The sequence below is a fragment of the Quercus lobata genome, chromosome 9 (assembly GCF_001633185.2).
Source record: "Quercus lobata isolate SW786 chromosome 9, ValleyOak3.0 Primary Assembly, whole genome shotgun sequence".
NCBI classification, from domain to species: domain Eukaryota; kingdom Viridiplantae; phylum Streptophyta; class Magnoliopsida; order Fagales; family Fagaceae; genus Quercus; species Quercus lobata.
This window is the reverse complement of record NC_044912.1, coordinates 45,402,045-45,420,626: the sequence shown is the minus strand read 5'-3', so window position 1 is coordinate 45,420,626 and position 18,582 is coordinate 45,402,045. Positions and strand designations below refer to the sequence as shown.

Genomic DNA, 18,582 nt, shown 5'->3' with positions numbered 1-18,582 from the left:
CATATTTTTTCCTTTGCCATTGGCAGCACGACTTTGAAAAATGTCTTGTGCTAAAATTTACATTCAGCTGCACACCATGGAACGTGGTGGTATTTAGACATGAAAGGTTCAAGCTTGCATTTACAATTATCAATAGCTCTATATTTAACTTATTGTGTTAATATAAAACATATTACACAAACACGCAACCGAGAGAGAAAGTGAAGATGGACATATATTACTATTGGGATTCTGTTGTCTTGTTCAGATGACCATCATTTATCCATTTGTCTTCTATAGGGATATTAGCAGAAGAGGCAGAACCATTTTCATCTTTGGTTTGCTGAATAACTCCATTCATCCTAAGTTGTTGAGAAGTTTTAACTTTCTTCTTGGGATAGATATGCACTGAAGGAGGCAAAAGAGAATCCTGTATTGCCTACAAAAGCTCAATTCCTAAATAAATTAATAACTTTACCAAACATCAAAAGTAAATTCTTTTAAAAGAAAAGACAAATCAGAGTGACTTAAGCAAAAGTTCAATGATATTACCAAAGAAAGTGCCAAAGATGCACTTTTCCGAGAAATTATTAGGTCTACCAAGAGGATTGCTGACGTGGTCCTCCCCAACCTTTTAACCAATAAAATGCTATTATTTATGTAAATGTGACATCACATGGTAATTTTTATTTTTTATTTCTTCTGCTGATTAGAAAGCTCACTCACACATTTGCATAGATGGCATTGTCATTGGTTGGGAGGACCACGTCAGCAGTTCCCCTAGTGGATCTAATAATTTCTCCACTTTTCCTAAGATCTAACAAAAGTCAACAAATTTTCTTTTCCTTTGAGAGAAGCGATAAATAGTATTAATAATGGGACTATGAAAAAATATACAAGGCTCACATTGAAGATGGCATTTCTGGCTCAATTCCTAAATTCCATTACAAACACAGAGGCATACAAAAGACAATATCAAAACAGAAAAGGAAATAGCATGCTTTATGGACTGGCTAATTATATTTTATCAAGTGATACTGTGATAGATAAAACCTTCATGTGCAAGACACAGAACCTAATCCGGAGGAAAAAAAAAAAAAAAAGATTAAGATGACTTTATTGAGCTCTTTTCTCTTTCAATTCATTGCTAAGGATAGGCCTTACATGGAATCTAACACAACTTTCAGAGTACATCAAGTAATTGGTAAAACCTGTACCTAAGGGTTCGTTTGAATACCGCTTATTTTGCTAAAAACTAAAAACTGAAAACAATAATAAAAAAATAATAAAAGTTACTGTTCACGCATTTGGCACTGTTCATAAGCCTAAAATCACTGTTCATGGACAATGAACAGTGCCAGACATGTGTCCAGGAAAAAAAAACGCAGAAAACGCAACGCAAGAAACGCAATACCCAAACGCCACCTAAATATGTGAAGTATCCTAGAGGAATATGTTTATACATTTGCCTGTATAATGTAAACAAATAATTGTTCTGAACATGCAGCTGTGTGAGAGTGAGGATAAAAGTGTAAAACCAGTCCTGGTTTGTCAATTCTTCAGAGCTCTGTTTTTCAGTGTTTAAGGCTGTATCTAACCACACAAGTAACTCATTTATAGATACTCCCAACTACTGTAGTAGTCATAAAACATTGACCTAGGTTCTCTCTTTATAAACCAGTTCTAGTTATAATTTCCCTAAATTTCTTGACCCATGTACATGGCTTACAAGGATTCCTTGAGTTAAGCTGACTTGCACTTCTCCCTTTGATCAACCTGGGTCTTGAACTATTCATTCAACCAGTTCAAATTATGTACATATTCTTGACAAACAGGAACTTAAAATTCCTCAGCATGACTGCATCAAACATGTTGGGGACACTCTTGCATGCGTGTCCTTAAGTGTGTTGGGAGGAAAAGAGTTTTCCTTTGATTTTAGATATGTTTTTAAAGATTTTGATAGTTGTTATTTATAACTTAAAATAAACATATGCCTATAAATAAATAAAATAGGACAAAGTTTGGCTCCAACCACCAATAGGAAGATGACATTTGTTCTTGACATGTGCAATGCACATGTTATCTTCCTATTGGTGGTGATGCATGGATGCTAAGATTTTTAGGATTTTATTCTCTTTTTATATTGCATTTAATGTAATAGGTTACAAGTTATTTCCTTTCCTTCTATGATGTAGTTTGGGGTGCATTTAAAGGCCCTAAAATGCAGTATTGTAAGCAGTCAATTGTGGATTTTAAAAAATTGGGGTGGAGGTTTACTTCCAGTGCTTGGTGCTAATTCCAAGCAAACCTAGGAGCTGACTCTTGGGTTTCTATCATGCTTGCTGCTAATTACAAGCAACCCTAGGTGCCGATACAAAGGTTTTATCTATTTTTATGTTTTATTCACTTGATGTTGACTTCAAGCAAAACCCTAAGTCCTATCCATTTGTTTTGTTTTTTCTTTTCTTTCCATATAAAATCCCCATGTAGAGCCTATCATCTTGAATATCGTGTCCATGCTTCTCAGCTTGTCAACAATTTCTTAAGTTATGGTAGCTTTACAAATCTTGCATATGGTTATTGTAGGGTCTTGAAGTGGCTTTGAAATCCACGCAGAAAAAACATTTCATTAGGAAACTTGAATTTTTTTTTTTTTTTTTTCTTTTGATAGGTAAAAAAAAAAAAAATCAAGTTTCCTAAAGAAATGTTTTTTCTGCATGGATTGAAATTTTTGAGTTGAAGTGTTACAACTTACAACTGCAATATAGGTAGACAAAGTGATGATGCATCTATAACATGGTTAGATAGGAAGCATCCTCTTTGGAAGCCTAAGGCAAAGTCAAGCAAAATACTTGGTGGTTAATTAGGTCAGTAATAATTATATTTGTAGGTCTGGACTTTTATTTGACCTATATGTGAGTTATGTAGTTTATGGGTTCTATGTGTAGGCTTTAGTCCAATTCATTTAGGAGCTTGTGTACTGGTCAAAAGGGAATTCTAGTCTTATCATAAGAGTCAAGATCTAGAGACTATATAAGTGTACTTCTGTACTCAAATAATTCAGAGTTGATTAATAGAAAAATTGAGCATATTGGTTTTTGGAAGGCTTGTGTGCCTAGAATGCTTCTTGATCTGCTTTGTTTTCTTTTGTGGATAGTATTCATGGGAACTTTCACAGCATTTTTCACAGGACTGTTCACAATCCTTGAGCAACAAGTGTTATTTTCTTCTTTGCAACCCCAAATAGAACCTTTTCCCTTCCACTACCAACCCCTAAAATCTCTCATATTTTACCTACCATATAGCTACCTAATATCTAACTTTTCAAGACCTAGCTCTTTCTTCTAAAATTCTAAACCCTAAATCCACAAATTCTCCAAATCCTAAGCCCACAAGTATGTAGACAGATTTCCCTAAATCTATTCTTCCTCAACAAGTGTCAAGAGGGTGTCAGCACTCCGCACATCCAAATTCTTCTGTTGCATCATAGCCCACATGCATACGATGTAGATGAACACAACTAACCTAGAAGTTACAGTCTCTTCATATATAACCAACCTACCATTACTTAATAATTTTTAGCTAATCAGGACTAAAAGTCATTTATAATTAGAATTAGTTACAAAGATCTTGACACAACCAAATGTGGACCATTTACAACAAATGTATGAATGAAAAGAAACTAATATCCATGCTATAGGGGAAAACTGATTGAAATAGAGAGAAAAAGAATGAAAGAGGCATACCAACCACCCTTTGTCGCCTCTGACCCCACCTCTGATTGCGTAGGCCTCTTTGAAACCATTCTTGAACAATAACTCAGCCACTTTAATGGAATTGCCATCAAAACTACCTTACAAAAAGAGAAACTACTGATGAAATTAAGAATATTTTGGTGCAAACAAGGGAAGTTAAAATCAGAAAGTCTGGCGCTCGATGTAATCTTTACACCATAAACATATGCTTTACAGAGCATTTATTTATCAAGAAAGAAAACTGAAATACTAAGACAGACAACAATTTTTACAGCTAACTAGTGGTCAACCAACTACAACGTTCTTTTCACAAGTCATGAAAACAGCATAAATTTCGATAGGAAGTATTCGACTGACAGTTAAATTAGCTACAGAACAACGATAATACCAATAAAGAAAGGAAAAGAAACAGTCGTACTGAACTGAATTCATCTTTAACCTCTACAACAATACTTAGAACAAAAAAATTTGGGAAAGATATTCAAGTTTATAACGAATTCAGTTGAGTTAAGGGAAACAGAAAATAAGCCAAATGAGCAATCCCTGACAAGTTATTTCTCTACTCTTTATAAATTGCAAGCCTTTTAAGAAGAATGGTGCATTGTCATCTTTTAGAATTGAACAACTGAGCCACAAGAGAGAAGGGGGGAGGCTTTTTTTTTACCAACACCAAAGCCCATTTTTTGTACTCTATTTCAATGTTTAAAGTTCTATCCTGTAGGGAAAAAATAGCGAATTAATATGACAACATGCAACAGAATTATTTCCTTTTCTTAGTGTAAACTTAATGCACACTTCAAATATACTAAGCAACTACAGCAATAACCAAGACAACAAACAAACAAAAAAGTGAAGAAGTTGAAATAATATAACAAAACTGGCCCAAACCTATAGTCTCAAGCTTTTGGGTTGACCAGTGTATCTATATGTTATATTAAGGCCTCAATTGGGTGTTATCTCCCCAAAAAATCCAAACATCTTGTTTCTCAAAGGATACGAGTTACTTTGAATATAAAATTTTGACACTTACTTGTCCAGAACACAGACCACAGTACTTGACACATCCCCAAAACTTTGCAAGACCTTCTTCACAAACCCATCTTCATCTCCCTCAGAATACTGAACTTGGACCACACCCTTGTTCAGTATCTTCAAATTTGGAGACCTCAAATACTTCACAGTCTTATTGTCCCTAATATCCAAGAGCTGAACATTGGGGTCGTCCCTGAGTTTTCTAAATGCATCAATGGCAGAAATGAACCTGTATTTTCTTAAGAAAAACTCGTCAGTTAGAGGTATGACAATCAGCCAAATAAAAGTACACCCAGCAACAAAAAATGGGTTCCTGTTAAAAAAATCATCAATCGCAAGTAACACTGACTCCAGGTTAATTTTGTCAGAGACAACAGGTTCAGAAGCAAAGCAAGGAAGAGGAGTGAGGAGGTTGATTAGAGTGAGAGAGAGTTGGGGTTTTGTTAGATTTTGAAACAGGGGAGCCAAATGAGAGGTTTGGAGAAGCAGAGGATGGTTTTGGAGAGGGGTTTTGTTGGTGGGGAAATAGGGTTTATGAGAAGCTAAAAAATGGCAAGTGGAAATGGGCTTAGAGCTGCATGGTTTCTGGGTTTTGAGTGGACAAGATGAGACGACCATGGAAAGAGACTCCATGAGGAACATTTGGACAGAAAGAGAGAGGATAAAGGCAAGGGTGGCAGTTTATCAGTTTATGTGATTGGGTTCTCTCGTTTTCCGTTGGGTCTTCTCTTTTCTTTTTCTTTTTTTCTTTTTTTTTTTTTCCTCTTTACTTTTCTCTTATTATTTTTTGTTTTTTTCTTTTTTGGTCCAAGAAGAATAGAAACTTTTTCAACTTGCTATTTGTCCTTACAACTTACATATTCCTTCATTTTAAAAATAAACTAATACTAGGATTTAAAATTTTAAATCCACAAACTTTTGACCTGAAGAAAATAAAAATTCTCAAGAATGAAAGTAAAAATAGATTTCTTTTTCAGAAATTGAGAGAAACGTGGTAAATACAAATTTAAGTAAACATCCTGTAGACTGTTACTTTCATTTAAAAGATGCCTTGCTACTCCAAAATTTTCTAATGAGAAATTGTTTTGGTATTTCTACTAAAGAAAAGGTGAATATAGAATAAAAGACCAATGATAACCATCTTAAGGGTCCGAAATTCTATTTCACCATTGTTCTTCACATGGAATTTCTAGTCACAAATAAAAGAGCTGATACACAAAGTGGAAAGGCCAATCCTACTAGCCTAAAAAGACCTAAATTGAATTATATGGAGTAAATTTTATATGCACCTAAAAGTTTATCTGTACAAGGAAGATGTACCATTAATTTCCTGTACAACAGATGTATACATCATTCCACTAGCTGAGGCCTATTTTCACCATTATTCTGCACATTACATTTCTTTTGAAAGCAATCAACAAAATCTTCCATGCATGCCTTGTAAGTCTCCATTCCTGGAATGCGCTTAGCAAGCTCCATACCAATATTCATCCATTTCTTGGCCATTTCAATCTGCCCCAATCGCACAGGCAGTGCTGCCCGATTCCATGCTGTCATGGCAAGCCATTTTCCCTCTTCAGTAGGATACTCTCCTTCCTTCAACCCCACCATTATTTGGTAAGCTTGCTTGTACATGCCATACACAGCATCATCATCTGTATCACCCTTATGAATACTTGCTACTGCAATAAGCTTCCGCAGAATAAGAGCCACATTTTGAAAATCTGGAGATGGAGAAGAAAGGAGTGATGAGAGGCACTCATTTAAAGCAAAGGTAGCTACTTCATGATTGGACTGTGGAGCCTGCGAGGCAGTAAGGCCTATCTGAAGGAGGTGTTTGGAATTGCAAGCTTTTGAACTGGCAAAACTTTTCACCAGGAGTTGCTGTGATGCTAAATCATTTAGCCTTCCTTTTATATCATAGGCACTGAAGGTGTATATGAAGAAGAGATCAGGCTCAAGGGTGGTAATTTGATCATCATTTAGTCGAGTCCCAGTTGAGATTGACTTCAGTATCTGCTTCCATGAAAGAATGCCATTAAGAGCGAGTTAGGGAATATTAGAGCATAAATTGTAGGGCTGTATCATTCCAAGTGGATTATGATGGATACAATTTATTATTAATATTATATATCAACACTGAGCAAGATTTTGAGGCATCAAGTGCTTTATGAGTCAAGCAAATAACTAATAATCCATACCTTCCCTGCTTTATCTAGCAGTTTTACAGCTTCATTCACTTCACTTTCTGACAATGCAGCCTTCCTTTGTTTCTCTGAAGCTATCATGGAAGATACGGTCAGTATTAACGATTTGCAAACCATAACATTGTTTTCTTCTGCTTGCCCATCAACCGGAACACAGTATATTTCTGAAGCTAATCTAAAAAATTCAGCACATAGTTCATAGTTACCCTCCTTTCCAGTTCTTGTCCCTAAGTTCCATGAAGTTACAGCAAACCAATTCCGTTCCCGTCTTCCAATCTCCCCTTTTCCAAAGAAGATATCTGAAACAAGTTCAGATGCTCGATTATGAGCACGTTTTATAAATTTCACAACTTCCAGCTCATTGCCAGGCTGTTGAGAAAGGATTGTAACCAAGGTACGTAGCACTACAATTTCTGTTGTAGGCATTGATTTTCCTGGGGTATAGAATTTTAGTAGATTTGATAGAGCAGCCACAGCAACAGGAAGAGCACGGCAAGCAACAGCTTCATGAGCTGAGAGGGAGATAAAGTCTGTTGTAAAATCGAGGCAGGTTGTCATTGCTTGGATTTGACTAATAGCACCATCATGGTCATTCCTTTGCAGGTAAATCTTGAACTACATCAAACAAAATATCAAGTTTGCACATATGTTATTAGATAATCTTGGGGAGATCAAGGAAGGGTGCGTTTGTTATCAAGCTTAGCACTGAAGCTAACAGTGACAGTGTTTTGCTGGTCCAACATATGACAACTAGTCTGTGTTTGTATGAACACATGCAAGTGTGTGTGTGTGTGTGTGTGTGTGAGAGAGAGAGAGAGAGAGAGAGAGAGTGCACCTTAAGGAAAGCACAGGCTATGTTGGGCTCCAGCTACAGACATAGAAAAGCATTAAAATTTAAAATATTAGTCACATTTATACAGTTCTAAGCGTTTAAAGATCTTGACTATCTTGGGAGGCCAGAATCCCAACTTATAGTTATCATTTAAAATACCTTTTCAGCCTCATTGATATACTCTAGAGCTCGATCAAGCTGAGATAGACCAAGGTGACAGAGACACAAAACTCTAAAGCCCTTAGCTCGGAGAATTTTACTCTCAATATCATATGGAATATAAAGCATTGATTTTTCAAACATCTCTGCACTTGTCCCATAATCTTTTGATCGAAAGAAGTCAGCAGCACTGTAACAAAGACAGAAAACAGCTGAAATAAATGCACTTGGATTGAAAAGGAGTGCTTTCAATTAATATCATATTTTCTTATGAGGCAGAGGGCATCACTGTTTTGTTTCAAATGCAACATGTGATAAATTACCATGGGCCCAACACATGAGAATTTTAACATTTTAAGTAGGAGGTAGAGTAGAGACAAGGTTCAAACCCAAGACCACCTACCCAAATACTATGACAAATTACTAATGTCTTTAAGCTGTTAGGAATTAGTGAATTTAGTCATTTAACCAATTTCTAACAATATGAAACCTTGCTTGGCTGTCATGTGTCAGCAGCCTCGTTGCCACAAGATCATTTGCATAACTACTAGCTGCTAGCATGTCACAAAAATGGCTTCAACGACTTCATAGAAATATTCAGGATACAAAATTGAAGCTAGAAAAATGTCATGTGTATTACTTCCAATCAATGGAAGTAAACATGCGTAAGATTCGCTTTCGAGTTACACCAACACACACACACACAAAGGACTAGACTCCAATGAGCAAATGAAAGTCCCACTTTAAAACTCCTATAGAATACCCTTTTTGATATAGAAAAACTCCTACAGAATACCTAGGATTCCAAGAAAAGGCATCAATCAAGGAGCTGAAAAAAGGTCCAATAAATCTCTTGTTGAGTGACCTATCTCCATAGACCATATCTCCTCAACAAAATCATCCTCTTAAGGTCCTCACATCTGGATCCCTCAGAGGTGCCTTGATACCAATGTTTTTTTCAAACTTAACTTATTACTCTACCATTTGAGAATGAAAAGAGAAATAAGCTGATCCCATGTGGTTTAATATTCACCCTAGTTGTGGAGAAACCTCGCTTTTTTGTGTTATAAATGCAATTTACTATGAAGAGAGAGACTGGCAGGAATGGGTTTTGTTGATGATCAGTTCTTAGAAAGGTAAGAATTCCCCAAAGTTAGTGATGTGGTTAAGATCATGTTTGCTGCTGTTCTTTACTGCATTTGCAGGGAACACAATGTTCGAATCTTTCAACATTAGTGGAAACATGTTTATGTGGTTCAGCAGGAAGTTAAGTATGCTGAAGAGAGTGGAGAAGAATCAACAGAATTGCTGGTTTCAGAGGTCAACTGTCTGAGTCCATCTTCTCAAGAACTATGTAGTTTTGTAAACAGTTTAAAGTTGTATTGGAAATCCGTGATTAGAATATTCTTCCTTGTCACAGGTTGGTGTCAATGCTAGTGTTCTTTTACTGCCCAGGCCTGGTTATAGTTCTTTGCTGGGGTATGATATGCCCTCATGCTTTTGTACTAATTTTCTGTGTAATACAAATTCACTAAAAACTAATAATACACACACACACACACACACACACACACATAATTAAAAAGAAAACCTTCATTCACTGAGTAATTAGAGCTGTTCAGAGAGAAGAAATGAGCAGCAACAATCCCTAATATCCTACACCAGAAGATACATTATTAAATTACCTAGCAATGACCTAATGAAGATCCAAACAGACTAACTCACCAAAGTTTGGAAGTGTTCTCAAACATATAGAACACTACCCATATGATGCATGCAATGGTCAAAGCTGACAGACATATAGAACAGTATCCCAGGAATTCAATTTATTTTAGGAGACTCCTTTTAAGGGCTACTGATCATCTGATCCTGGTTCAAACTTACTCAGGAATAGAAAAAGAGTTGCAGAGGGAATAAATAGGAACAAAAGGACTAAGATATTTTAAGTTCCAAGTATTTTGGCTCATTTAGATGTCAAACACAACAATCAGAATGAAAAATGTTTTGATATAGCCTCCATTTCTTAAATCAGAGCCCTTGTAGTTGTAGAATCAATCCAAGTAACAATGTTATACTTTGTACTAACATTTTGTAGCAAACCACTACTCCATCACATCAACAAATACTAATGAATCAACTTCTATAGTCGAAAAGTAGTTCCCTATGTTAGAAGTAATTAGGAATTTGATTCAGGGGTAGACGTTTTTTCATGCAGAAAAGGAGACAAGAAATCAGAAGAAGCTAATAAAACCCCAACATAAAGTTTGATCCTCCATGGAGGGATTAGTACTGGTTGTGATAAACCAGTCCCACATTCAAAATTTCAAATATAGATGGATTTTGTTATGAGAATCCAAATGCTAATAATAAATTACTAAATACAGCTTTAACTTATAGCTGTGATGAAATCAATATGGAATTGAAATTGACAATTTAATCATCACGTAACACAAAAGATTTGGAGTTAAGAGTTCAGTGATTACCAATTCCAAAGCACAGCGTGCATTGCCATCCTCTCCTTAGCTACCGCCTCGCCTGCAAATAGAGCCACAACTCTGTCATCCGAGACCAGCTCTGCCACCACTTTAGCCCTCACTTTAGACCCCTCACTCTCAACACCATCCCCAACCACCCTGTGAGCCACTCTCACCGCCGCCCCCGCACTGACATGGCATCGCCCCATTAGCCCCAAGAACAGCCCCTTGGCCGTCTCGGCCCCAGCTGACCCTCCCGCCGCGTCGAAATAGGCTTCCACCGCGGATAACCAAACGCCCTCCGGAATTCCGGTATTTACCACCATGCCCCTGAGCTCCTTCTCTGCTTCACCGAACCTTCTTAACCCTAACCAGGCCTTCACCGCCATTACTGGCAGACTCGGATGCTGGTTTTTCTCGTCCTCACTCTGTCTCAGAACCCTAACGCACTTGATCACGCTCTCGTACTCTTCTTTCTGTAAATGGACGGCTGAGATGAACCGCAGCGTTTTCCATCTCAATTCTCTCAGATTTCCGTTTCCGACTTTCTCGCACAGATCCAATGCTTCCTTCATCAATTTGAGAGCTTCGGAGAGAGATTCAGTCTCATTCTTCTTCGATAGAAGAGATTTCCCGAAGGCTAAGTACTGGTTAGCGAGCGAACCGTAGAGATCGGAGCAGAGAAGCAAGGCCTTGGAGCGGCTAAGCAAAGCGACGGCGAGGTTTCGGTCGGAGAGTTCCCAGGCCGTACGAGATCTGGCGAGATTGACATCGAGGAGAAGTTTCGTTGAATCGTCAGCGGAGATGGCGGCGGCGGCGTTGGAGTTAGAGAGAAGATCGGTGGCTTTCTCGAAGCAAGAGGAAGCGAGGTCGAAGCGGCGAAGGTCATGCCAGATGAGGCCGGTTTTGTAGTAGAAGGAAGCGGACTTGATGGACGGAGAAGGAACTCCGGAGACGTTGCCGGCGAGGGAGAGGATATCGGCGGCGATGTGGCGGAGCTTGGCGAGGTCGAGAGACAAAGCAGCAGAAGAAGAAGAAGAGGAGCGGAGTTTGGGATTGAGGTTGGAGAGGTCGACGCAGGAGTTCCAGAGACGGTAACTGAGTTTCCATAGATGGAGGTTGAACTCGGAGGAGAAGGGACCGAGTTGACTCAGCTGAGTGAGGGATTGACGGAGATTGGAGGAGATGGTGTTAGTGTTAGTGTTGTTGAGAGTTGAAGAGAACTGTTCTAAGTGTTTGATTGAAGATTCGATTTGAGAGAGAAGGAGTTGGGAATCTTGTTGGTGTTGAGTTGAAGGTGATGGTGATGATGATATCTCTGCAATTCTCATTTTTTGCCTTTGGCGCCAAATTCACACAGTTTGCCTTTGTCTTTTTCAAAAATTTGAATGAATGCGTCCTATAAATAATAAATATATATATTTAGGCCGAAATACCTAGTTTTTTACCCCAAATCTTATCAAAATTTTGTATAACGCTCCATTTATTTTTAAGTAAAATATTTTCAAATGTGTTTTGTATAATATGTAAAAAAAAATTCAATTTTAAAATCTAAATTAGCATTAACTATCATTTGTATTAAGATAGTTAGGGTCATATTCTAGAACATCGTGGTCACTCCCAGTGGCCTTTCTATAGTGAGATAAATACTAGGTGAAGGTGAAGTTGGCTTTAATGAGTTTAGTAACCTCAAGTTTATGGTAGTAACCAAATATATTAGTACATTAAGTATTTTTAAATTAATATTAATCAAATCTTTTTAATGATGCATTTTATGAATTTATGGATGTTTTCGTTTAAATTTTTAATAGTAAAAAGAAAACATACAAATGATATCATTTACTAACTAAAAAATGTACAAAGTGACATGATTGGTTAGTTTCACATCAACAACATAATAAGCAAATTCCTAATGATTTTTAGTGATATTGTAGTTAGTACAGATTTTACTCCATATAAGTCTTGATATCTAAAAGATATATAATAGTATTGATAATTGCTAAATGCTATACTGCAGTTATTACAAATCTATATAATATCTAAAAGCTATATCACAGTATTGATTATTGTTATACTCCTTTTGAGTCACATTAGCGTAGCATTTCGGTCCAATTTGATCAACTTCAGTCTATTTTAGTCCACTCAATACATTATGGTCCCATTCGGTCCACTCCACTTCACTTTTGTTCAGTCCATTTCAGTCTATTTTAGTTTATGTCGGTCCATTTGGTCCACTTAGGTCCATTGGGTCCACCTCAGTCAATTTGGTTCACTTTGGTCAATTTCAGTCTAATTCGACCAACTTCAGTCCAATTCAATCTATTTGGTCCATTCTATTCACTTTGGACAATTGGGACTTAAATCGATCCTTTTTGTAGTTTCCTTTTCAGTTGTTTTATTCAAAATTTCATTTTTTTTCTTAATTTTTGGATTGAAAAAGTATTATATCTTATTTTATTTGGGCAAAATTCTTTAGTTTTTGGCTAAAAAATACAAAACAAAATAGGCATTATAAATTATAGATATGGACCCTAAAAAAGTAATAAAAAAATGATAAATATTCAAAAGATTACCTTAAAATTCAAGTTTCAATAATATAAACACTATACTTTTATTTGAGAAAAAAATATGATACAATTCTAAACTTATATAATAGTTTAAACTTAATTTAACATGTTACATGTGTTCCATGGAATGGGGGTGTACTTTAAAAAAAAAAAAAAAAAATCTTGGATTTGTTCAAATTAATCAATTGATTATGTTATATTGTTTATATATAAAAAAAAAAATCATTCTAATAACATGTTCTTCATTTATATAAAACAATATTATAATTGTGTAATTTAAATCTTTATATATATATATATATATATATTGTTTTTATTGTTGTTGTTGAATGCAATATATTATATGTTCCATTACATAAAATTTATAAATATATAAAATACTTTTTGATGATTCCTTAGAAATCAGTAGGTCGAAAGTCTCGGGCGCTGATTATCTTAGGGCTTGAGCCTGAAGATACAAATACTAAGTCAGAGGAGACCGGTGGAGGCCGGTCAAAAGTCCTCCAATGATAAAGTCAGTGGATTTGTGATTCTAAGTAAAAAGGAAGTATTCTGTGAAAAGTGTCTGAATGAATACCTTTCTGCAGAAGAACCCTTATATAGTGTTTATCAGAGGCAGTTATCTCTCCAATCGTTGTAGAGTTCGGAGAATCCACAGGTAACTTCCATAACTACCAAGGAAGTTATATCTTTTGGGGTTCGTCTTCTAAAACCATTAATTGAGGGAGGGATTTGTAGTCTTGGCAGGGAAACAAAAATAGTTTCAAGTATGTTTAAGACATGGTAAGCTCGTCCGACCAACTTTATGGACGGACGAGCTTACCTTCGGACGAGTAAGCCGTATGCCATCCATCACTTCCTTAGGACGAGCTATATGGACGAGTATTGGAGTTGGAGCATTTTTATAACACCATCACTTTTAAATAACACATGCTCTATATAACTTACAAATTTTATATTATATTCTTATAAAATAATTATATTACAGTTTCTCATGCATCGTGTAGATTTGCGACTAATTTAAATAATAGATGAACATCTTTCATTTTTGTAAGGCCACGCTTCCTTCTCCTGCCATCCCTCTTTTTACATAGTTCTTTGAGTCGTATCCCTTTCTACAGTTCAATAGGACACCATTAAAGTATATTATTTCAATCATCAAAAGTTCTAATTTAGTGAAGCAAGATGATTTTTAGCAAATTTTATTCAACATGCAAACAGTTATTGACAAGGATCATAAACTAATCGGGTGCTTCATGTCGCCAAAAGAAAAAAAAAAAAAAAAAATTATTTTTTACTTTTAAGTGGTCTTTGATAATTTGTTGGTTGTGGACAAATACTATCACTGCAATGTGATTAGAAATTGTAAATCATACTGTTTCAAAGTAAAATCAATGGGGCATGATGTGTAATAACTGCTGCATAGACTAACTGCAAGGCAAGCCCTTACCTAAACACCATTATGAAATTGTACGATTCAAAATAATTCGTGAACAAAGACATGGTTCTTTCTTAATGACATGCATTGCTCTTCCCTGAAAAATTAAATTACAACACTTGAGATGTGTTACCAATGCACAAAACTCAAAACTAAAAATCAATTTTATAAGAAGTTTTCTTAAATTCTTTGGTTTAAGAACAGTGAACAAAAATTCTTTTGTTCTCAAAAATGAAACTAAATATTCAGTCATTAGCATAAATTATTAATATCCCGTAAGATTTTTTTTCTTTTGACAAAATTTAATTTGACTTGAAACAGAGTAACCAATGCACTCTTTGGTTGTTAAGGAGACCAATAAAGAGGGGACTTTTTCTTTTAGTTTGATGTTATTCTAATTCATAGCAAGCTAAACTGAACTCAGAAAGCTAAATTTTATTGCCAGGCTCATTTCACATCATGGTTTTTGTTTTCACAAAGGGCCTAGAAAATAAATTCCATTTTAGAAATTTCTCTACCCATATTTTCTCAGTAGCCATCCAAGTTTTTAAGGGACATATATTACATATATTATATATACATTATATAATAATATATGACAAACAATAAAGTTCACATTGAGTTGAGTCACCAATAAGAGCAAAGACAAGAAACTTTTTAGATACAAACGAAAAAGATGATGATAAGAAAGTGAGTACCTTCAATCTTCAGAAGGGGTTTCTTCCACGACTACAATGACCGCCACCATTTGCATTCCTTCTTTTGTGTGTGTGTGTGTTTTTTTTTACTCTAGTTAAACTAATGTTTGCTTAGGCATTAATTGTTAAGTCTCAAATAATATTATCATATATATTATCAATTTAAAATAGTAATCAACCAATCACACACAAGAGTATAAATATTTACACAGAAAACATTTTTTTTCTTGAATGGAAAAACTATAAGACAAACTTCGAATCAATTCACTATTATCAAATCTAGAAGTATGGGCAGGACCTTGGTGCCCACGTGTCGTGCACCCAACATTACTCCGTTATCTTTTAAAATTACGTGGTACTTCCATAGCCATGGATTCAAAATGGACCCTCTAAAAAGAAAGAAGAATAATAAAGTGGGCTGGCAAAAAAGGCAACTTGTTTATAAAGGGATCATTTCCTGTCTGTCTCTCTTTATTAGTCTCCAGCACTCTGGTTCTGCTTTTCATACTGGAGAGTGGGAAGAGAAAGACTGAAAGAGAGATATGGAGGAGATTAAACATTTTAATCACGAGCATCCATTATCGCTGAGGAAGGGACCTGATTGGTTGCATTGCACAGCATGCTTGTTCAACTGGAATGGTGGTCAGACCTTGTACATTTGCAGCGAGGGATGTAGTTACGCACTGCACCAATGCAGAGCCTCTTTCACCCACCACACATACTTACCATACATCGACAGCTACGTGACAGTATCAATCCCATGTGTGATGCTTGTAGAGAAGAATATTATTGTGATTTTACAAGGTTCATACACAACCTAACCACCAGCATCCATTGCTACTCCTTGAGAACGTGCGCTGAAGGCTAATTTTTTATTGCCCCGTATGTGGAGATTACTTCTTGAATCGAGATACAGCCTATGGTTGCATCCCATGTCTCTTCTTTATCCATAAATCATGTTTTGAGAGGAAGTTGCCACTAGAGGTCCAACACTTCTATCAACCCCATCTTCTATCCATCTGCACTAATGAATCAGATCAAGGTATTACTTGCAAAGCTTGTTATGAACATCTCAGCAAGCCTCCTAAGTTTTGGTATTATAGCTGTAAACAGTGCTATTGTGTTATGGATATTGATTGCGCTCTATTACCCACCAGGGCCACCACCACTATCAATGAAGAACAGATTCACTACTTCATGCAGAGACATCCATTGATACTTGGTAAGAACAAGCAGCTGCTGGATGATGAAGAAGAAGTAAATAATTGTTATGTTTGTGGGAAAGGCTGCAATACAGGTCCTACTTATGTTTGTGGAAGAGCTTCCTCAGAATACTGTTAAGGACATTTACTTTCACAAATCATGCCTTGAGTTGCCGCAACAGATCTTCCATCCTTTCCATCCATATCACCCTCTCACCCTGCTCAAGTGCAGTGATATTAGTGAGTCCTATCCTTATTTTGATAAATTATTCATGAATAATGAAAGCTTCTGCAATGCCTGTCGCAAGTTAATCCTTCCTTTCACTTGTGGACAACAAAATAGTCAAAGCATCGCCTACATTTATGAGGATTACAAATGTGATTTCCTCTTGCACACTGAATGCAGCACTTTAATGTTGCCTGCCATAACATACGAAGGTCACGGTCACCTTCTACAATTCAGGGACCACAATATAGAGAAAAATAAACTTGATTGCAGTGTTTGCCGATACAATATTTGTGAATCATATTCCTTCACTTGTCTCTATTGTGATCTTAATCTCCATCTTACCTGTGGTTCACTACCATATACTATCAAAATTAAATGTCATCTACATCCCCTCGTCCTTAGAAATTCTCCACTTCAAGAGGAAGAGGAAGAGGGAGAGGAAGACAAGGCATGCAAATTGTACTGTGATGCTTGTGAGGAAGAAAGAGACCCACTGTTGCCCATCTATCACTGTGCAGAATGTCATTATGTTGCTGAACTTAAATGCGTCATCTCTCGGGTAACCTAATATATATAGAATCTTATTATTATTTTTGAAGATCCGAAATTTAAAACCATAACCTACTAGCTGCTAGCGAAGTTCTTTTTTATTTCAGAATTGAATCACCCTGAGACTTGAGTTGCATTCTAAATTATTATCCCTTTACTCTTTATGACTAACAGAGAAAAAAAAAATTATTATAATAAGTTATGAGTTGTGACAGGGAAAAAATTGTTGTAAATGTTAAATTTTGCAACCATATCAATGACAACTATTGCACAGCATTGGATAAACACGGCTAGTTAATGTCGTGTGTTTGTAAAATATGGTGGAAACCAGTAACTTATAGAAAATATGGCATAGTGTAGAATGTGTAATCAAGGCAGAACTTCAAAAACTAATTAATTTCAAGGTTACACATGGATTATTGAATGTAGGTTCAAAGTTCAAACCTAAAAGAGGTTTATTGGCAAGCCATTTCTTTAAAATCTTATTCAACTATCTAATTACTAAAGTCAAAAACTCATTAATAATGGCTCTGTTATTATTTTTGTTAGTCATAGGTCCACATAAATCACAGGAAAATTTCAACCAATTTGTAAACTTAAGATATGGCCAAAAAAAAGGGTCTTGAAGTTCAATGATTTTTTTTTTTTTTAACAAAATATATGAAGATTTTCTCCTTATATAATCCGTAATCTGTTAATCTAGAGACTTCTATTATGCAGCAGCATGTACACGTATCTTTTATTAAAATTATCTTGAGAACAGGAGAACTAAAATCTCTGCTAATCAATATGACATATTTAAATAAGGCTTAAAACAAAGGTACAAAGCAACAATCAATAGAACATTTGAATTGTAATTGCTTTTGATGTTCCTTTTTTGAGATCCTGGGTTTAGGGGGAGGGGGTGTTTCAATAGTTTTGCATTCTTCCTCTGTTGAACATTATACCATTGGTTTGTACTCTTGACTCAATCTCTAGTTGGTTCCTAGGTAATATCATCGCTAAACGGAGAGTATGGAGATGTAGAATTGAGGAGTACTCTCGGACATTATGGTAAGTTGATTTGTAAAAACACAGCAAAGAATAGGGTGCAAAAAAAAAAAAAAAAAGAACAAGTCAAGAAAGCTTTGACTTTATTTGATATTTTGGAATCTTGGAGTAAAGATGATATTGAGCAATTGAATAGTGTTTTGAGGGCTCAAGAAAGGAAACAAGTTATTGATAAAGAGGATGACCATGGTGAAGAAGACAGTGTCCATGAAGCTTTCCTATTATCTAGCAAGGCTTATACACGATTTGTGAAGATTCTTAATCGGTGTGTAAAGATACCTGAACCATTTAATAGTGTACAGGAGATTATCGAGGTTAGCTCTAAGTGGGCTCCTAAAGAAAAGATTGCCAGTGTTGTCGATTACATGGTTCCTTTGAGGTTGGCCCCTATCCTTAAGCAGTTGCTTTCCA

General features: G+C 35.9%; 2 protein-coding genes across 2 annotated transcripts; both read right to left on the bottom strand.

Annotated features, from left to right (window-relative positions):
- Positions 1–23: 23 nt before the first annotated feature.
- On the bottom strand, positions 24–5,476 carry LOC115960572 (rhodanese-like domain-containing protein 4A, chloroplastic). The gene is made up of 3 exons (XM_031079515.1): positions 4,765–5,476; positions 3,726–3,828; positions 24–418 (listed from the first exon to the last, which is right to left on the bottom strand). Exons 1-3 carry the CDS (start codon positions 5,406–5,408, stop codon positions 221–223), a joined length of 945 nt encoding a protein of 314 aa, XP_030935375.1. The 5' UTR covers positions 5,409–5,476; the 3' UTR covers positions 24–220.
- Positions 5,477–6,028: 552 nt separating this feature from the next.
- LOC115959202 (TPR repeat-containing protein ZIP4) lies at positions 6,029–11,798 on the bottom strand. The gene is made up of 5 exons (XM_031077517.1): positions 10,448–11,798; positions 7,965–8,154; positions 7,809–7,841; positions 6,968–7,588; positions 6,029–6,782 (listed from the first exon to the last, which is right to left on the bottom strand). Exons 1-5 carry the CDS (start codon positions 11,767–11,769, stop codon positions 6,117–6,119), a joined length of 2,832 nt encoding a protein of 943 aa, XP_030933377.1. The 5' UTR covers positions 11,770–11,798; the 3' UTR covers positions 6,029–6,116.
- Between the last annotated feature and the right edge of the window lie 6,784 nt (positions 11,799–18,582).